The sequence below is a fragment of the Podarcis pityusensis genome (genome assembly GCF_964106645.2).
Source record: "Podarcis pityusensis genome assembly, chromosome: 14".
In the NCBI taxonomy this organism is placed as follows: Eukaryota; Metazoa; Chordata; class Lepidosauria; order Squamata; family Lacertidae; genus Podarcis; species Podarcis pityusensis.
Window position 1 is genome coordinate 32,982,152 of NC_138039.1, and position 19,866 is coordinate 33,002,017.

The 19,866-nt window shown below is 42.4% G+C and overlaps 1 protein-coding gene across 3 annotated transcripts in view; it reads right to left on the bottom strand.

The window, feature by feature from the left end:
• ADAMTS17 (ADAM metallopeptidase with thrombospondin type 1 motif 17) overlaps positions 1–19,866 on the bottom strand; it is a 174,729-nt gene that overhangs the window by 33,628 nt on the left and 121,235 nt on the right. For all 3 annotated transcript variants that reach the window (XR_013979206.1, XM_080980306.1, XM_080980307.1), the window contains 3 exons: positions 11,158–11,315; positions 2,286–2,445; positions 1,001–1,136 (listed from right to left, as the gene is read on the bottom strand). Coding sequence is in view for 2 of the 3 variants with exons in the window: in XM_080980306.1 (XP_080836432.1) it covers positions 1,001–1,136; positions 2,286–2,445; positions 11,158–11,315 (454 nt within the window). In the remaining variant the exon portion in view is untranslated. The remainder of the gene's footprint in view (positions 1–1,000; positions 1,137–2,285; positions 2,446–11,157; positions 11,316–19,866) is intronic.

A 19,866-nucleotide genomic window follows, 5' to 3' on the forward strand; every position in this document is an offset into this window, starting at 1 on the left:
AAATACCTTCTCTATAGCCTAGTTCTGAATGAGGTAGCAAATACATTCATTTTCTTATGTGCAAGACATTTTTCTAAATGGAGGAGTACTTATCTATGTAAACCCCCACCTGCAAACTTAAGTGGTACAGTCCAGACACAGGTTTACCATCTCAGAGGCAACTTGGCTTAGGGGCCTGGCTGTCCTGACATGGCACACAGATGTTATTGAAGGATCACAATAAAACATAGGGAATGGAAGGGCTCTGTTAAGCTCTCTCATTTTTGGGTCACTCCAGAAACATTATGCTCTAAGAAGCTGTCTGGCAACTAATCCATTGGTCCATTTAGCTCATTTCCCACACTCCGGCTCCTTGGGGTTTCAAATAAGGATGGGAGAGAAATTCAATTCAGTTTTCATTTAAAGGTGAATCTACCTAATTTGCGCTTCCTGAAGCAATATGAAAATTGGAAAAAAGCCATCTTTCAAAATTCACACTTGTACAAATTCTGTGATGTGCTTCACCAACCAAATAATGTATAGAAAAATGCACATTCTATGATCTCCCAACACCCTTTCTTGTGTGACTCTCAGAAGGGGCCCTTGGGTATGTTGGATGAGTGATATTTAAGAATTAAAATATCAAGTTCTTATATCCCCCAGTGGAGTAAAAAAGAGAGGTTGGGTGGTACAGATCTACCAAATAAGTAGAAAAGGAACTTTATGGCTGAACAAGTCAAAGATGCACAAATGCATTTGTAGATTGGTATGCTTGGAAAAATAGGAATTTGGATGCAGTTCAATGCAGCTCCAGGGGTGTTATAAATGAGGCTTAAAACAGTTTTTAATGTAAAACCTGCATTGGCGAGAAGGCTCAGTTCTATTACAAATGCCTTATTTGTGCTTCCTCTGTTGCATTAACAATGCTCATACAATCACATAAATAGTGCATGGGAGACTACAATGCAAAATGAACCTTTGTATATGAGAAAGTTTATGATGACTGTAATGGGATCCTTACCTTGACTGGCAGGGGTGCACATTACATCTTCTGACCTGAGGCTCGGGACGGGTCACCCGCTGGCAGGCACTGTCGTTCACCAGTATCATAGTCTTGTTAACAACCCGTGTACAGGACACAATGGTTTTACGTTCTCCTGGATGCAAAATGGGGGCGGCGGTGTCATTCATTAAATTATCTAAATGTTTCTTTTTCTCCAGTAAAAGAAATGTCTTGTTTGCTGAATTCCACTTGGTTGTGAACATGTCCCTATCTTCCAACATGGCTACTTTCCCCAGCAACACCCCATGGATATGGGACTCCAAGCCAAAGAGCACTGCAAGATAACTCTTCTGAGCGGTTGAATCTAATTTCACCCATATCCATTATCTGGGAGCCTTTGAAGCTCGCTAATTTGGAATGGGGCTTTCTCAGCTCTGAGGCCTGGTATCTGTCCGCTACAGTGTTGTTGTTGTTGTTTTAGAAAAGCTTTTCTTCATCAATTCTGAAATGCTTCAGTTAAGGATTCCGATGGGAGAGAACTTGCTGTGCATGATCTGATCAAGGGGACTGAGGAACTCCCCTATGAGGAAAGGTTACAACATTTGGGGCTTTTTGGTTTAGAGGAAAGGTAAGTAAGAGGTGACATGATAGATTGTAAACCACCCTGTGATCCTTGGATGAAGAGCGGTATAGAAATTTTATAAACAACAACAACAACAACAGAATATCGTAAATTTATGTCTGGCATAGAGAAAGTGGATAAATAGATGTTTTTCTCCCTCTTTCCTAACACTAGAACTTGGGGACATTCAACGAAGCTGAATGTTGGAAGATTCAGGACAAAAGAAAGTACTTATTTACACAGTGTTTTGTTAAACTATGGAATTTGCTCTCACAAAGGGCTACTGGCTACGAGAGATATACTCTCCTTCCACATTTGGAAGCAGTAATGATTCTGAATACCAGTTGCTGGAAACCGCAGGAGGGGAGAGTGGTCTTGCGCTTGGGGCCTGCTTGCAGGTTTCCCAGAGGCATCTGGATGGCAACTGTGAGAACAAGATCCTGTACTAGATGGGCCACTGGCCTGATCCAGCAGGGCTCCTCTTATGTCCTAGGATTGATCCCTGGTATCTCCTGCTTAAAAGATTTCGGATAGCATGGTTGGAAATACCTCTTTGCCCAAGACCTTGGAGATACACTATCAGTGAGACAAAGACAGCTGCAAGGTTGAGTACTGTTCTGCAGGCCTTCTACACTAATGGACCGCCTTAGATAAATTATTTTAAGCAAACAAAATCTTTACCTCCTCCACACTGCACGCTACAACCTTCCCATCCGCTGTGGGTCCATATGTACAAGGAGTCCTGATGATGATCTGGCTCACTTCTGTTTTCAGCAGAGTAGTTCACAGGAATGGTGTATTCATAGTGGATCCCATAATTCTGGTCATGGAATAACAGCACCTAGTTGAGAGCGTAGGAGACAGACAGTTGTTGAGGCTGGCATGTGTGGGGTGGGGAGGCAAGACAAATAAATGGAAATCACCAAAATGGCAAAGCAACCAATAATAATATTAATAAAAGGTTTAGGTCAAGGGATTTATGAGTGAAATATAAACAACACGGTCTACTTCTGGGGAGTAGAAGTCCTGTGGTTGCAAATCCATCTCCACAGAGGATATCATCTGGAAGGAAAGGATATTTGATCTACTGTAAAACTATGTGTGTATAAAAACCTTGAAACCTAGATTTAAATTTATTTAGTTATAAAAATATTTACATGCCACAATTCATTAAAAAGATCAGAATGGTTTACAACAATTATACATAAAACCATTAAATAAGAACAATATTAAAAAGTTAAAATCAGTAATTACCTAACTATTATGGAAAGATATATTCTAAATCGCCCACATAAGTCTTTATTTCTTGTGATGCTGCAGGGGTGCTGAGCTAGCTGAGAATGAAAGCAATCCTCTACCCTTGCTGTTGTCCTTCTAGCAACTGGCATTTGATGGCACATTCCCTCTGAACTTGGAGGACTTTTGGATTTGAAGAGAGTTTGGATTTGATACCCCGCTTTATCACTATGCGAAGAAGTCTCAAAGCAGCTAACATTCTCCTTTCCCTTCCTCCCCCACAACAAACACCCTGTGAGGTGTGTGGAGCTGACAGACTTCAGAGAAGCGTGACTAGCCCAAGGTCACCCAGCAGCTGCATGTGGAGGAGTGGAGATGCGAACCCGGTTCCCCAGATTATGAATCTACCGCTCTTAACCACTACACCACACTGGCTCTTTTGACAGTGTAATGCTTTAGAAACTGTGCATTGTAGTTTCATATTGTTTTATTGTCCTCATTATATGCTGTGCCAATCTGGCAGGGAAAAGGCAGCTTGTAAAGGCCTATAAATAAATAAGATTATACCTTTAATGTGAAACTTGCAGTCTCAACTCCCCACACCTTCCCCAAGTTTGCTGCTGGCAACTCAGCTAGAAGTAATTACGACTGCAGGAAATGTGAAAACCAACCAAGCTTACTCTTAAAGCGACTCATTAATGATTCTGTTGAATTAAGATGCCATTGACTGTACAAGTTTAAATTTGTTTGGGAGGGTTCAGGTGTGCTGGAAGGTGTGCTAGTACTTGGAACAGGTTGGAATGAAGACGGGAAGGCCAGGGGGATGGGCGGGCAAGCAGGCAGGTGACACTGTATCTCATTGCAGTGAAATGGTACATGAGTTTATTGAAACAGCCGGAGGTATTAAGGAGCCCATTGAACAAATCAAGCCATAAATAAACATGGTAGTGTGTTGTCTAATGTGTGGTAGGGAACGGTGCCAACTAGAACTGATCTGCTCCTCTGACAGCTTGAGGCATCTGCTACTGCTTAGACTTTGTGGAATGAGACAAAATAGGTAAAATCAAATGCTGCCTTTTATAAGGTTGCACAGAGAAGCTAATGAACACCACCCATGTAACAGTGGAGGCTGCTCCATTAGGGGAAATAGAGCACTACTCCAACAACCGTAGTCTTCCCTTAGTACAGGCATAGCCAACCTTCGGCCCTCCAGATGTTTTGGACTACAATTCCCATCATCCCTGACCACTGGTCCTGTTAGCTAGGGATCATGGGAGTTGCAGGCATTCCCTATGCCTGCCTTAGTAGGTCTCAATTGCTTGCCTTCTTTATTACCTCCCATTGCCCCCAGCACCTGATTTCTCAGAGGTAAGTCATCTCTAAACACTGAAGTTCTATTTAGTTATCCTGGCCTATGACCATCAACAATTTTATTCTGTGAACCACCCTGAGAGCTTATGATAAAAGGCAGTATAGTGGTACCTCAGTCCTGTTTACGAACAATTCACTTTACGAACTCCGCAAAACCAGAAGTAGTGTCCCGGTTTGCGAACTTTACCTTGGCCTAAGAACGGAATCCAAATGGTGGAAGGGCACCAGCGGTAGGAGGCCTCATAAGGGAAAGCGCGGCTCGGTTTAAGTATGGTTTCAGTTTAAGAATGGACTTCCGGAATGGATTAGGTTCGTAAACCGAGGTACCACTTTATATAAATTCAAAGAGGGGAGAAAATGGTTTCTTGAAAGTAGCATCGTGCTTTGCCAAGAGAAGTGAAGGAGTGCCAATCATAGTAGCTGTAGCTTTAAAGGGGGCATTGCACAACACAAAGCCCAAATGTCACCTTGCTTGGCAAAGTGCTTGCCAGGAGAGGTGAAGCTGAGCATTTCTGACAAAGAAAAATTATTTTTTTGCTAGTCTTTCAATCTCCCCACCCCCAACAGCAAGAGGATGCTATGTCAGGTACATATGGGAATAGTTACTAGGCATTCATGGAAGATAAGTCACTCTCATCATGTTCAACTGGAAATTAGACAAAAAAATTCATTTTTTCCTGTAAAAGAAACAAACCCCAAACTAAACCAAGTGTGAGGAACCTCTAGATGTTGCTGAACTACAACTCCCACCATCACTGTCCATTGGCGATGCTTTCTGGGGCTGATGAGAGTAAAGTAATGATGCCTCAAAGTAAATACGTTCTACTAATTTTTATTCTAGCACAAATGAGATCAAAGTGGAAACTGAAAAAGAAACATACTTTTGAGGTAATTGAAGGACGACCACTTTTGTACTTAGTCCCCAAATATCCTGTAGAACCTTGAAGACATGGCTACAGACACTTGCATTTTGCAGAGAATACTCACTGCATCTGCCACCTCACAGCTGTGGTGCCCCCTGCGGCTCCATGCCCATGGGGCTGAACCGGTCCCCCATTTGTTTGTTGTTTAGTCATTTAGTCATGTCCGACTCTTCGTGACCCCACGGACCAGAGCACGCCAGGCACTCCTGTCTTCCACTGCCTCCTGCAGTTTGGTCAAACTCATGCTGGTAGCTTCGAAAACACTGTCCAACCATCTCGTTCTCTGTCGTCCCCTTCTCTTTGTGCCCTCCATCTTTCCCAACATCAGGGTCTTTTCCAGGGAGTCTTCTCTTCTCATGAGGTGGCCAAAGTATTGAAGCCTCAGCTTCATGATCTGTCCTTCCAGTGACCACTCAGGGCTGATTTCCTTAAGAATGGATGCGTTTGATCTTCTTGCAGTCCATGGGACTCTCAAGAGTCTCCTCCAGCACCATGATTCAAAAGCATCAATTCTTTGGCGATCAGCCTTCTTTATGGTCCAGCTCTCTCTCTTTTTTTAAATGATATTTATTGAGAATTTTAAGGTTACAAAGAAAAAAGAAGGAAAAAACAAGAGAAAGAGAAAAAGAAAGAAAAAAGTAGATAAAAGTAACAATTAAACAATACAAATCAGTAAAAACCAAAGTCAAAAGGAAAAAACAAAACACACAATACATCAAAATCAAAAAGCAAAAATAAACAAAAAATTTAAAAACAAATCCAATATTCCCAGATCCTTAACTGTCATTAACTTATTTCATCGACCTCCTCACACCTCCCTTTTTTGTATTCTAGTTGTTAATTATCTCAGCAAATCCTTTCCATCTTTCACAATATTCTGTCATTAAATTACCTTAATCTATTTTAACCTTATCTTACCATAAAAAACCCTAAAACTTAAATCTTAAATCTTATTTATACCAAATTCTCTTAACCATAACGTATTCTTACATAATTCTTTTTAACATTTCTGCTAAAGCCAAATAATTTCATTCCAACATTTTTCTAATACTCATTAATTTTACGATACTTTTCTAAATAAATTTTTAAAACTTTCTTCCAATCTTCATCCATCGTCTCTTCTTCCTGGTCTTGGGTTTTGTCAGTCCTTTTTATCCCATCCATCTAGTCCATCAACCTGGTGACCTTATATCCGAGGCTCTTAAGTCTTTTCCATGTCCCTTCCGCAGGTCTTCTTCATGTTTATACCTGTACTTTACTTTGTCTTCTGCTCCTTTCACTCGGGGAGACTCCAGCTTGACAATATTTTTGTCCCTTCTCGACAAGTCAGCCCCTTTTCCATAGTCAACACTGAAATCCATGTGATATTTAAAGGCATGTTTCAAGGTCCCTCCAAAGTTAAAGGCCCCCACAACTCCGAGCTCCCCCCGGCCCAAAGCCAGACTTGAAAGGTCAAAACATCCCTGCATAGGGGGGTCTATCCAGCCCCCCATCTCCAAGCCAAACTGGACTCCATCTCTCCAAATCTGACTTTTTCCAGGTTCGTTCGTCAAATCCAACAACTCATGCTCCTGCTGGGCCACAGCTCCCTCCATCTCTGCCACCCGAGGTCCAGCAACAACCTCCTCCCTCATCTGATCTGTCAAAGCACATTCCTGAATTAATTCCTGAGTGGGTTCTATATAGGTACCCACTGCCTGTCCAAAATTTCCGGTCGCAACAGTCATCAAATCCATCTTCTCATGTAACTGTTCCAATAAAGCACTTGTCTTGCAAAAGGCAAGCACCAGAGCCTCCGAGCACATTCTTGTTCAAGGTCGAAGTCTGGTCCCACGATCTTAATCTATTACAGCTGCAAAGCTCCCCAGTTCAGCTTTAATAACAGTTTCACAAGCTCCCTCTAGGGGAAACAATTTCTATTTGTATCCATCTTTTTTTTTTTAAAAAAAAGCAGATCTAGCAACAAAGTTTTCCTTTTTCAGATATTTTGTCAATATTTTGTTCCTTTTAAATGCGAAGGGGAACAATGGAATGAATATGTTTCTCTTCTTTTAACTATCTGTCAAAAGCGTTTGTCCATAGTCAATGAACTTCCCCAAAACGTCTGTCCTGACACCCCGCTCCCAGGTTCAAGACGGTGGAAAATTGCCTTTCTTTACTCTCTCTTCTGCAGGTTTAAAAAGTCTAAAAAAGGTTCCCCCCTCTTCTCCTGCTTCCAAGGGGGGGTTCAATAATTTTAAATGATGAAAATTTGATCCTTTACAGACGACTTTCTAAACTCTAGCTTGCCGTGTCTTTGCTTCAATCTATCTACAAAAGCGGAAGGCGGACTTCCTGTTTAGACCTTCCCGCTTCAGTGCCAAATTAAAAAAAATTCTTAATCCAATTTTCCGTTCTACTCACGGGCAGTTGTTTAAAATCCAATTGTCCACAGGAAAAAGTCAGCGCTCTCCGGCAACAGCAATGCGGCTTCACTCCGTGAAAGAAGCAGTCGATTCAAAGCACCGCGCCACTCACCCCACGTCGCTCCGGATCCCCGAAACTGGGTTTCCCCGCGAGTAGGGGGGGCGCAAAGGTGCCAGCCGAATCCCACGTCCACAGGCTTCTCCCGCCTGTGGTTCTTGATGGGTCTCCGCCTCGCCGTGGCGGTTCAGACCCTGTTTTCCACGGAGCAGATTCCTCCCGATCGGAGGAAATCCGCCATTGCCAGAGGCGCCAACCCGGAAGTCCCTTTCTGGTCCAGCTCTCACTTCCATACATCACTACTGGGAAAACCATAGCTTTAACTATACGGACCTTTGTTGGCAAGGTGATGTCTCTGCTTTTTAAGATGCTGTCTAGGTTTGTCACCCTGCAACATTTCTCCGATGAAAATAGGGACATTTTATTCTGTATCAAGAGGATTCTCCCGTGTTTGATCTTGCTGCACACTTATATGTCATATACACCTATACAGCTGTCACTTTGAGTCAATTACCTCTCAGCCTAACCTACCTCACAGCATTGTTGTAAAATAAAAAATGTGTGAGGGAAGGGATCATGTACAACACCTTCAAGAGAAGGTGAGGAAGGGCCAGCTCTCCAGTAGCTGTTATGAGCTGCCCAAAAGACTAGGCCAGCGGCAACCATAGAAAGGCAATGGGATGCTTCCTCGCAGTTACCATCGTCACTGTTGCTCAGGACAAGCACCTGCTGATCCTTCTCCCAGAACCTGGTGCTGGCAGAGCTGGCAGGGGAAATTGGGACATTCCAGGATCAAATCAGAAGCAGGGGTGGCTTCTGTAATTCTGGGACCATCCTGGGAAAATCGGGACACTTGGAGGGTATGTTGTCACCGCAGCACCACTATATCTGCCTCTGCAAATATCACCAGCCACTATGGGATGGAAAATTCACACTCCCAAGTCTGGGTTCAGGCTAGCTGTTTATGCCCCAGGCCTGATCCTGACAGTGTGCTAATCCATTGCTGCTTAATTGTTTTGTTTAAGGTTGGGTGTTAAGTGTTAAGTGAAGGTGCTGAGGGCTGAGAGTACTCCAGCAAACATCTGCTTTGGACTGTTTGGTCTGGTAGATCCTGCCTTCATGAAGACATTCGGCCAGATAACCCTTGAGGCCCTTCCAGTCCTTTTAATTCTATGAAAGCAGGCACTCATCGCCTTAAAAACTTTTTTGTGTGTGCTGATCTGTACGAAAACAGACAAATATCTTTTGCAAGATGGGGAGAAATAAAAGACACATCTGTAGCTACAGAAGGAGCTTTATTAGTCTGAGTTGGAAGCCAAAGCTAAGACAAACCAGACAATAAGCTATAGTTTTAAAGCTTTTTGCAGGATCCAAAACACTCGGCACTCGCCAGCACAAGACGTGAAGCCCCACCCTGCTCTTATTTAAGCAAACAAGATGCTAACGACATTGCTGTACAGCTCGGAAGAAGCCGTCGTATTTGGAAGCATCTCGTGGGCTGAGATGGCCTCCAGTTGCCAAGTGGAGGTCTGAAGCAGATCTAGCTACACAAACACTCATTTATCCAAGGAACATACTTACAGTAACATATTTGGAGAAATGCCTTGGGTATTTAAAGGAGGGGAAAAAAGAGGGGGAAAGGCAAGCTCCTTCTTTAAAAAAGAAAAGGAGAGAGAGAGAGAGAGAGAGAGAGAGAGAGAGAGAGAGAGAGAGAGATCTTTATTATCTCAATCTGGGAACAAGGCTAGAGAATCTAAGGGTTCATATGAAATAGATTTCATGCCATTGTTTGGGTAATTGGGTTTCAAACAGAGGTCAAGATGTCTTCACTCAGGTGATTTGCGCTTTGTGAGTCAATGCAGTTCTAACAGTCTTCAGAACAAGTGGTTTTCAAACTGCATTCCAGAGAACCCTGAGGACCCTCGGAAGCTGCAGTGGGCCTCAGTGAGAAGATTGGTAATGGGGAACAGGTTTCCCTGAAAAACAACCTGTTAGGTGGTCACGAGTCCTACATCACAAAGAACAGCCCTCCCTTTGAAGGACTGTCAGAGGACAGGCACCCCACCACTTTGAAGGCACTCCATATTTGAAGAGCTGCCAGGTATGGTTTAAAAATTAAGAACATTAACAAATCTACAATTTTATGATTCTAAGGGAGAACATCAAGGGCCTTGAAGATGCCCATCAAACATTAATAGCACTTGGACAGCAGAATGAGCAGGGACAACACTCACCTGGTCATGGTCCTCATCTAGGAGGTTGAGATGTATTTCTAATTATTGTAATTACTGTACTGTTAAATTAACACCGATGCATATGGATTAGTATGAGCATATTTTATTTCTGGTAATGTAATCCTTGTTTTTTCTTTTGCAAATATATCAGTGGCTAAATTGCAGCCAACCTAGGACTCGCTTATCTTCCTCTGCAATGTGCAACTGCAGAGGACTGTGGGGACACATTGGACTGTGGTCCCTTGTGGGGCAGAGATAAGGCAAAAAGGCCTAGTGAGTGTCTCGCATGAACCAAGTGTACCTCTTGGAATATGCTCCAGAATCTTTCCATGATGCACTGGATTTCTGTGGCATATGCTCACCAGGCAAATGAATGTAGAAAGGGTTCCTTGAAGTCAGAAAGTTTGGAAACCAATGGCACTTTCCAAGTGTTTTTGACTACAACTCCCATTAGCCCCAGCTGGCATGACCAATGATCAGGAATGATAGTAGTTACAGTCAAAAACATCTGGAAGACAACAAGGTTAAAAGACTGGTTTAAACAATGTTGGCTATTCTTCCTCTTTATTATGATTATTTTCGATTTAAGGTGCTTTTCAGACAGGTTATTGAAGTTGCAAACAATAAAAGCCACATATTAAGAACAATTAAATAATAATAATAATAATAATAATAATAATAATAATATCATCAAATCATGAAGAACACATAATTAAAGTCCCAGACATAAATACAACCATCTGTTTTGCTTTTTCTGGAATATAAATTACAATCAGCTCACGTATCTCATATTAAAGCTATCATTGCAGGCTTATCATTAATTTTCAGAACTCTTTTGGGTGTTTTGCTTTTTCTTTGCGGATATCTTCCATTAAAAGAAGATTAAGTTTGATATAACAGTTCACATAAATGCCCCCCCCCCCCGGTATCTATGGTTTAGTTTTAGAACTGACCCTACCTACTAAATTTCTATTGCACCCTTCTTGCAAGGAGATCATGGTGTTCAAGATGGGCTTATCCCATTTTAACCTCACAACAGCCCTGACAAGTACATTACCCTTTGCTCAAGTACATTACCAATTGCTCAATGTTACCCAGTTTCATGGCCTATCCAGAGAATTAGAACCCAGATCCTCCTTTTCCAATTCGAATATGTTACAAACTAAACCACACTAGTTTGGAGGCTTCTATCTGTCTTTGATGCCTGCATGTCAGTTACTCTTGTAACTGAAGAAGAAAGTAGTTAATACTGAACACCAAAAAACTCCCAACCAATTCTACCATGATGAAACACTGAAAGCAGACAATGAAAAAGCATCAAATTACCATCAAGTGGAGTGGTATTTTAGTTGGTCCTTTGGCTGAGATTTTCTCCCATAGACCTCTTCTCACATACCGAACAGTGGTTCCTGCAATCTGAAACTCACCAGGAAGTTCGATTTTCCAGTCACTGTTAATGGATTTCTTACTGGAATCTTTCAAAGCTGGAAAGAACCAAACAGCATGGGATGAAACGGAAAGCAAATACCTCACCAGAGAGAAACTGCTGTTGTCCAATTTCATTTAGGTTGGCAGATGTTCCTTTTCTGAGTCCTAAGAGATTATCCTAAGTGTTCCTCATTGTCATATCTCAGCCAGGGGATTCCTCAGCAGAGGATGACCTGAGGTCCAGCATTACAAAAAAACACAGAATCAGGCTCTGTTGGATGGCAAGGAGCCAGGATCCTTAGATGAGGGTGAGGAGGGGTCATTTGCATCATAAGTGAATTCAGCCTCTGGCATTGAGGCCAAACAAGTGCTAGTCCAAGGGAGAGATGGCACCTCAAACACAGGTCTCCATCCAAATAATGTGTATGAAGACATGTACATTGTAGTGAAATGACCATAAAATATTAGTGAAAATATATAATATTTAAATATATAAAAATGAGACAGCCTGCTTTCAAAAATGTGTGTGTGTGTGTGTGTGTGTGTATCAAGAAAAATTGCTTATAAATATATATATATTAGATAAATTTACACAAAGATGCTGATAAATTTTCACGAGGACTTTTTTAAAAAATCACAATCTACTGTGGAAATGTGGAAAACTGACAACTGGGAAAACAAGAAACAGAGAGAAATACAAAATGACAGATTCATCCAGCCCTAGTAGAAAGAATTAATGATGGACAAGCCCTGTTAAAATTGATATGGATTGGACTCAACCAGAGAAGCTATTTATCAAAGTAAGAATAAGGGTCAAGAAATAGCTTGGTTTCCCCAGGCCCAGCTACGAACCCTTTTCATTATCAGAAGTGAAATGAAATCTAAATTCCTCACTCAATCTACCCATCATATGGACCCCAACCTGTATCATCTGGGAGATACTTCCATGACAGATCTATCCCCTCTATTACCTGGCTGTGGCTGTATGTAGGACTTTCCTTATTTCCTTATTTGGGCTGCTTCTATGGCAGTTTTAGGGATGGTGGTGGTGGGAGCAGCAGCTGCTAGAGCCAGGTAGAGGGATGGGTGGGGGTGGAAGTGAGTATGGTAGTTATGCATCCTACTTTGCAAAGGATAGTCCTTCATTTCAGTGGCAAGGAACATTTTTCCAACCTGAAGGCTGCATTCCAGCAGTGGGTGAGGAAAGAGGCAAAATATGGGTGGAGAAATGGATGCGAGTTTTACCTTTTGTACAATAGGCAACATTCCAGTCATGCAACAGTTAGAGGTTTCTAAGCACACACCTCTCCACCCAGGCAAGCAAAACTGCATTCCAGTTGGGCCAAAACATTTGAGTAGGGTCGCTGACAGGTGTGTCCTGGGGAGGTTAGGACTAGGGAGAATCCAAAGGGCCATACAGAAAGGACTAGGGGGCTGCATTTGTCTCTGGACTTGAGGTTCCCCTGCTTTATTTGCAAGGCTGTCCTGTCTAAGTCTTGTTTAAAAAATTTAAAAATCCTAAGAAGGAATGAGTGCACAGGCTTTGAAGTTGCCCATCTACAGCTAGCGGCACCTGGACAGCAGACTGAGCTGGCACACAGGTCACCTGGCCCATAGTCTTTCCCCTACATAGCAAGATGTATTATACTGGTATTTAAATTATATTAATTATTTCTACATGTGCATCTATTAGAACATGCAAATTATATACAAATACATGTCATCGTCTTTCCTATTTTTCAGCGAGCAGAGGTTTCTTCTTCAGCTCAGATGACAATGCTTGCTTCGGATAAAGCCAAGGATTTACAAAAGTTGGCAACATCACTACAGAATATGCAAATCCCTAATATGTCTATTCCACCCTGGGCTCCTTTGGGAGGAATATAAATATAAAACCTCAGCGTCTAGGACTTGCCGATCGTATGGTTGGCGGTTCGAATCCCCGCGGCGGGGTGAGCTCCCATCGTTCGGTCCCAGCTCCTGCCCACCTAGCAGTTCGAAAGCACTCTTAAGTACAAGTAGATAAATAGGTACCGCTTTATAGCGGGAAGGTAAACGGCATTTCCGTGTGCTGCGCTGGTGCAGGCTCGCCAGAGCAGCTTCGTCACGCTGGCCACGTGACCCGTAAGTGTCTCTGGACAGCGCTGGCCCCCGGCCTCTTAAGTGAGATGGGCGCACAACCCTAGAGTCGGACACGACTGGCCCGTACGGGCAGGGGTACCTTTACCTTTACCTTATTCCACCCTGGGCTCCTTTGGGAGGAATATAAATTGAATAAAGTAAATATTATGCAGAAGGAAATATATTCATCTTCATGTCACCAAACATGTATTATGCTAAGCTCTCCTCCAGATCACCGGTAGCAATGCAAAGGGTGAAAAATGTAATCAAGTACGTATCATTTGTGGACTTAAAGCAACAGCAAATATCAATCATATTCGCTGGATTGATTTTCATTCTGAACATGGGACAAATAAGCGAACATTGGCAATTTCTGTTCCCATTTCAGTTTACCCTAACCCTATTGCATAACCTTAATCATGTTGCCTGGACAGACCTGAAAAAACTTTATAATCATTATTGATATGGCACCTTTTAAATTAAGCTTCTCATTATTTTAACTGCAGCTCCTGATTTTAATTAAACCACTCAAAGCTTATATAGCCCGAAAGCCAACAGCTATATTTATCCATGTCTGGCTCTTTGAAACATCTCTTTTCCTCCTGGATATGAATTGACCCCATTGGTCTGTCTTCCAAGCTTGCGTCAAAGTCCAGTCTTTTGCTCAATTCAGACTCCTTCCAATTCACTTCCCTGCTTTATGGATACAAATTATAAGGCATTTCCTGTTCAAGGTAGTTTACAACGGCAACTAAGCCAGGCGGCGTGGGATGGACGTAGGAGGAAAGAAACTGCTCCCAGCAAATGGAACATCAATTCAACGTGAAGCTGGGTTCATTTCCAATGCGCCCAACCCAGTCCACAGTGGAAACAAGACCTCCTTGGCCTAAGCTTTGAGAGTGTAATTAGCTCCAGCCCTCACTCCAAGCTTAAACACAGCTATGTTTGCACAAACCTGAGGCCTTATTAAAGTTACAGTGGCAGGAAATTGTAGTACTTTGATTTCCTAATTATTCTGCTTACCCTGTTGGATTCTTGCCCATGTTCTGCTGCAAGGCTTTGATAACAAAGCCGTCGATCTCTGAGCTCAGAGGCAGCAGTACACTTTAGAATGAACAGGGAAGTCAGTCAGCAGGCCCTGCCCATGTAACAGAGTGAGGCAAAATGCCCACAGGATTTAACTGACCTGTAGTTTCTCCCCAGTCTTGTATGTAAGCATGGTAGCCATAGGTGATCAAAAATTCCATGCATTTGAGCAAGTGGGCTATGTCCTGCCATCTACCCCATGCTCTGCATGGAAACCAAGGAGGCTGGTAGAGAAAGGAAATCATAGAAATATGAATGAGCAAATCTATCAGTTATCAGCTTTCGTTCTGTTCTCCACATTTCCACACCATTTTATTTTCCTATGCAAAGCCTTCAGTGTTTTAAGATGAATTCTCCTAAGATACACATTCTTTTGTGCAATTTTGCCAAATACACATTTTTGTAAACCAGTTTTCCTCAATTTTCACTAATATATGCATTTTCCTGTATACTTCACCTAGCATAATATGCAGTTTTGTACACATTACTTGGCAGAAGAACTGTACAGTGGACGCTCGGGTTGCGAATGTGAACCGTGCTCGAGGCACGTTCGCAACCTGCAATTCGTCTGTGCACATGCAGGTTGCAATTTGGCGCTTCAGCGCATGTGCAAAGTGCAATTTAGTGCTTCTGCGCATGCGCGAGTGCCAAAACCTGGAAGTAACCGATTCTGGTACTTCTGCGTTTGGCGTGGTGCGCAACCCAAAAACACGTAACCTGAAGCGTCTGTAACCCGAGGTATGACTGTACTGAAAAATGTGAAGTGGTGCAAATTTTGAAGGATAGCTCCGCTCCACTTCACATACAGTGGTAACTCTTGTTACGAACTTAATTCATTCCAGAGGTCCGTTCTTAACCTGAAACTGTTCTTAACCTGAGGTACCACTTTAGCTAATGGGGTCGTCGGTGCACGATTTCTGTTCTCATCCTGAGGTAAAGTTCTTAACCTAAGGTACTACTTCCGAGTTAGTGGAGTCTGTAACCCGAAGTGTTTGTAACCCAAGGTACCACTGTATTGTTTCAGAAAGTGCAAATTAAATGTGCACTGAACTGAATTTCTTCCCCACCCCAACACAAAAATACAGAGAGCTTTGCTTGAGGGAGCTCTCCATTCCTCCTCTGTTCTCTGCCAGCCCCCAGCAGACCAGTAATACTTTTTGCAGGCTAATAACTTTTGTAGCATTTCCTCTCTCTTCCCATGCCCCATCTCCATCCTGATCCTGGACTGAAACATAGCTGCCCATCTTTGCTACTACCACTGTGGTATCCACAGGTAAGCTATCATGTAACTGGGGGGAAAGATGGCGGTATTCAGAAAAAGGCTTTGTGGTTGCCAGGCAAACTGCAAGCAGCAATTCCTAGTCATTTCCACTTGGTCCAGCTGGGGTTTTATTGGAGCAGGATAAAAGATTTATTTGAATATGGGCAGGGCAACTTTATCAGCATGGTTCCAAAGCCTGTTTTTTTGGACATATCAGTGAGCAAATAGCAAAAGAAAAAAAGGGTGTATTTTAAGAAAGTTTGTTGATGTTGCTTTAAAAAAACGTTATGATAGCAATGTTATCAACATAGGACAAAGAGACATCCCTTCAACACACACACACACACACAGAGAGAGAGAGAGAGAGAGAGAGAGAGAGAGAGATTGGCAGGCACATCTAATACAAAGGCCCATTGAATATGTTTATAGCAACAGCAAGCAAAACCACTGTGTGATTTTTCACACTCAGGATAAAGTCAGATGGAATAATTTCAGCGCAGTGGGGTTTTTCTGAAAGCACCTTTGCTGCATTCAGTCTGAAAAAAACACAAAACTAGAGCCCTAAAAGGAAAGGGAAAAAACAAAAACCGTTCTGCACATCTGAAGCATAAACAGGATCTATGTTGTGCTGATTAGCTGGCCCATCATGATGCCAACCCTCCCCCCACCCCCAAATTTTTGCCATCCCATTCTTGGAGCACTTTTGGCCTTTAGTTTTAAAACAACAACTGCACACTTCACATTATAAAGACATTTACATCACACCTATTTTAACTAATTTCCCACAGAGATCTGATAATTTTTACAGCTCCTTCCTCTTGTCAGATTTTGCTAATGAAATTACCACAAAAGTGGCAAAATTTTGTGTATCAGCATGCATTACTAGGAGCTAGATGGTTAAAATTCCTTACTAACTGTGGTAAAGGTAAAGGGACCCCTGACTGTTTGGTCCAGTCGCGAACGACTCTGGGGTTGTGGCGCTCATCTTACTTTACTGGCCGAGGGAGCTGGCATACAGCTTCCGGGTCATGTGGCCAGCATGACTAAGTCGCTTCTGGCGAACCAGAGCAGCGCACGGAAATGCCGTTTACCTTCCCGCCAGAAGGTACTTGCACTTTGACGTGCTTTCGAACTGCTAGGTTGGCAGGAACAGGGACCGAGCAACAGTTCACCCTGTCGCGGGGATTTGAACTGCTGACCTTCTGATCAGCAAGCCCAAGAGGCTCAGTGGTTTAGACCACAGCACCACCCGTGCTACTAGGAACTAGATGGTTAAAACTCCTTACTAACTATGGTAGTGCTCAGTAATCCATCCTAAGCATGACAGTGAACATATGACAATGCACACATATCTTAGGTTTTTTTGCTATGGGTTTAAATTTGTAATAATCCCCTGTTTAGGGAAGTTTTTAATGACTGATGTTTTAATGTATTTTTAATCTTTTGTTGGAAGCCACCTAGAGTGGCTGGGGAAGCCCAGCCAGATGGGTGGGGTATGAATGAATGAATGAATATTATTATCTGTTGGCCTGTAAATTGCACATTGCATTTGTTTGGCTGCAATTTAGTGGCTGTTCTGTGATTATAATAAAGAATTGAACTATCTATCTATCTATCTATCTATCTATCTGACAACAAATTATTGTAGATATAAATGAATGTTGAAGCACTCAGTCCTTTTTTTTTTTAAAGGACCAGCCACAGAAAAAGGACTGCCACCTAGGCCAGCTTGCCCTGCAGATGCAATTTGAGCTACATTATGTCTGTCTTCACCCTAAGTGACATCTGACAAAGCTCAACTGGCAGTAAGCATCCAAATTAATCCAACCAAGACAAATAAAAATGTTGGCTTCCAAAAGCAGGACTTGCAATGCCCCAGAACACTGGCAGTCATTGTTCTCCAAAGCTTTGCTATGTCAAAGTCTTCCGTGTAGGCGTAATTTTAGTCCACAAAACTGGCTGCCGGGTAAGCAGAAATGAAAGCAGTAGCAGGCAAGAGATCAAAGAATGACACACTGTAATCTTGGATGCTACTCAGCCTCCTGGAGGAGACGAACCTGAAAAAAATGTCCTATTTGTTGCAGAATGCAGCTTCCTGAGCATCCCAGCTCCCATTTTAAAAATGACAAGTCTCTAGCTCTTATAGGTGTGAGATAGGGCTGGGTGTGTGCGGGCAATGCCTAGACTAGAGAAATGACAAAAGCCAGAGAGATGGTTGACCATTTCTATTGATCAGAGGCTTCTTGCATAGACAAAAAGAACAGCAAATGTGTTGACCTGTGTAATCCAAGGTTGCAGAATTGAAATTTTCTTTGGTATTCAATTTTGTCACCATCTCTCCAAAAACATAGCATACCTCTGTCACCTCAGGGTTTACTCACATTTGCAACTGCACCAACTGACAGCACAGAAGGGGCTTTGATCAGCCATGGGACATAGAGGAGATCACACACAAGTTAAGACAAGCATTTTGATGTGCAGCCTGTATCATATCCATTTATTTATTAGGAACATTTTGCTCCTTTAGAAAGCTCAGAAGGGCAGATGTGGTGCTTCCATCTATGAATTGATGAACCCCACACTTGCTTAGCTTCACCATTTGAGGATTACAAGCTCCTAGAGTCTAGACCAATCCCCTTGTAGGGATTGTAGGTGACAGTGCAACTGAACCGAAAGAACACCCCCTGCCCTGTTTATTATCATAAATTTATGTAAAATAATTGAATGCCCTCTTTTCAAGAAAAATCTTCCAAAAGCCAGCTGTGCATCAAACATGCAAGAAAACACAGTTTAAAGCAATAACATACTCTCTCTCTCACACACACACCAATACTATATTTCAGAGCATTACTAAAATTGAAGGAGACCAATTCTAAACCAGCATATTAAAAATATCAAAATCAGGCAGGGAAGTTGGGAAGTTCTGTAGCTCACATCTAACCAGTTGCTAAAGGCAATGGTAAGAAGGGAAGTTTTACCTAAGGCCTGTTTGAAACCCATAAGGGATGCGGTTTGTTTGCTGTCCCATGGAATTGCATTCCACAGTTATGCACCCTTTCCCATTCCTCTGTCAAATTTGTAAGGTTCTTGGTGCAGGGACATGTCATCTTATTTTTACTCTGTAAAACTGTTGTGTACATGGATGTCAATAACCACACCCTATCATGGTGAATTCAGGTGGTGGGTGCAGACAGAAATGAAGCCAAAACAAGGAGTGAGGAACCAAAATATTTAGGGAGACCTCAACAGTTGCAGAACAAAAAAAAAAAGAAGTATTGCTGGTCTCTCTCTTTCTCTCCCCCCCCTTTATTCTCCCCCAACCATACCCCAGAGTCCAAGAGTGTCTGTTGGAGAAGTAAAATAGAAAACTTTTCTGTGGAGTGAATGGGGGAGTGGAAGGCTTGAGTTGCTTCAGTATCAGATGTGGCTCAGTAGCCACAGAATGTTGAAAAAGAAACACTTGAACAGGAGGGCATGACTGCCTGGTATCGTTAACAAGAGCACTGAGCAGGGAGTGAGGAAAGGCCAGGGTGGCTACTTATACATTGAAGAAAGGAAGTAAGAAATGCATTGCCACAAAGGCGGGCACATATTTACATCTGCCTATGTACAGATGCAAATTTAAAAATAACTACTATATTTGAAATACAAAGACTATAGCAGCAAGGACTAGGGCAAGGCAGCTTGTGTGCCTACTCAGTTTGCTGTCCAGGGTCAACTATGAAACTCTTGCTCTCCTTTATTATGCTTCTTTTTATCTGTAAACTAGGAGGGATAACCCTTTAAACAGAGAATTCCCCCAAACACAGAAATACTCTCTGACTGTGTTTCAAAGAGAGGACACGCTGGCACCTCAGGAAACACTACAGCATCCTAATATAGGTCCCAGCTTTCAGTAACAGTAGTGCTGGTAATGATAATGTTTAAACAATTACAGTTGTAGCTATCACTTGCCCCTAAAATCAACTCACATTTATCAGTCCTAAAAGGAGCCCTTGGAACGTTTGGGGATCAAAGAGCAATGGCACATGACAGCTAGTTACAGAAATCAATATTACTTCCTCTCTTACTTTGAGTTGTATCCCAAGTTAGTTGAACTTGGAGCAGACCCATATAAATTAATATGGGATAGTTTCTGC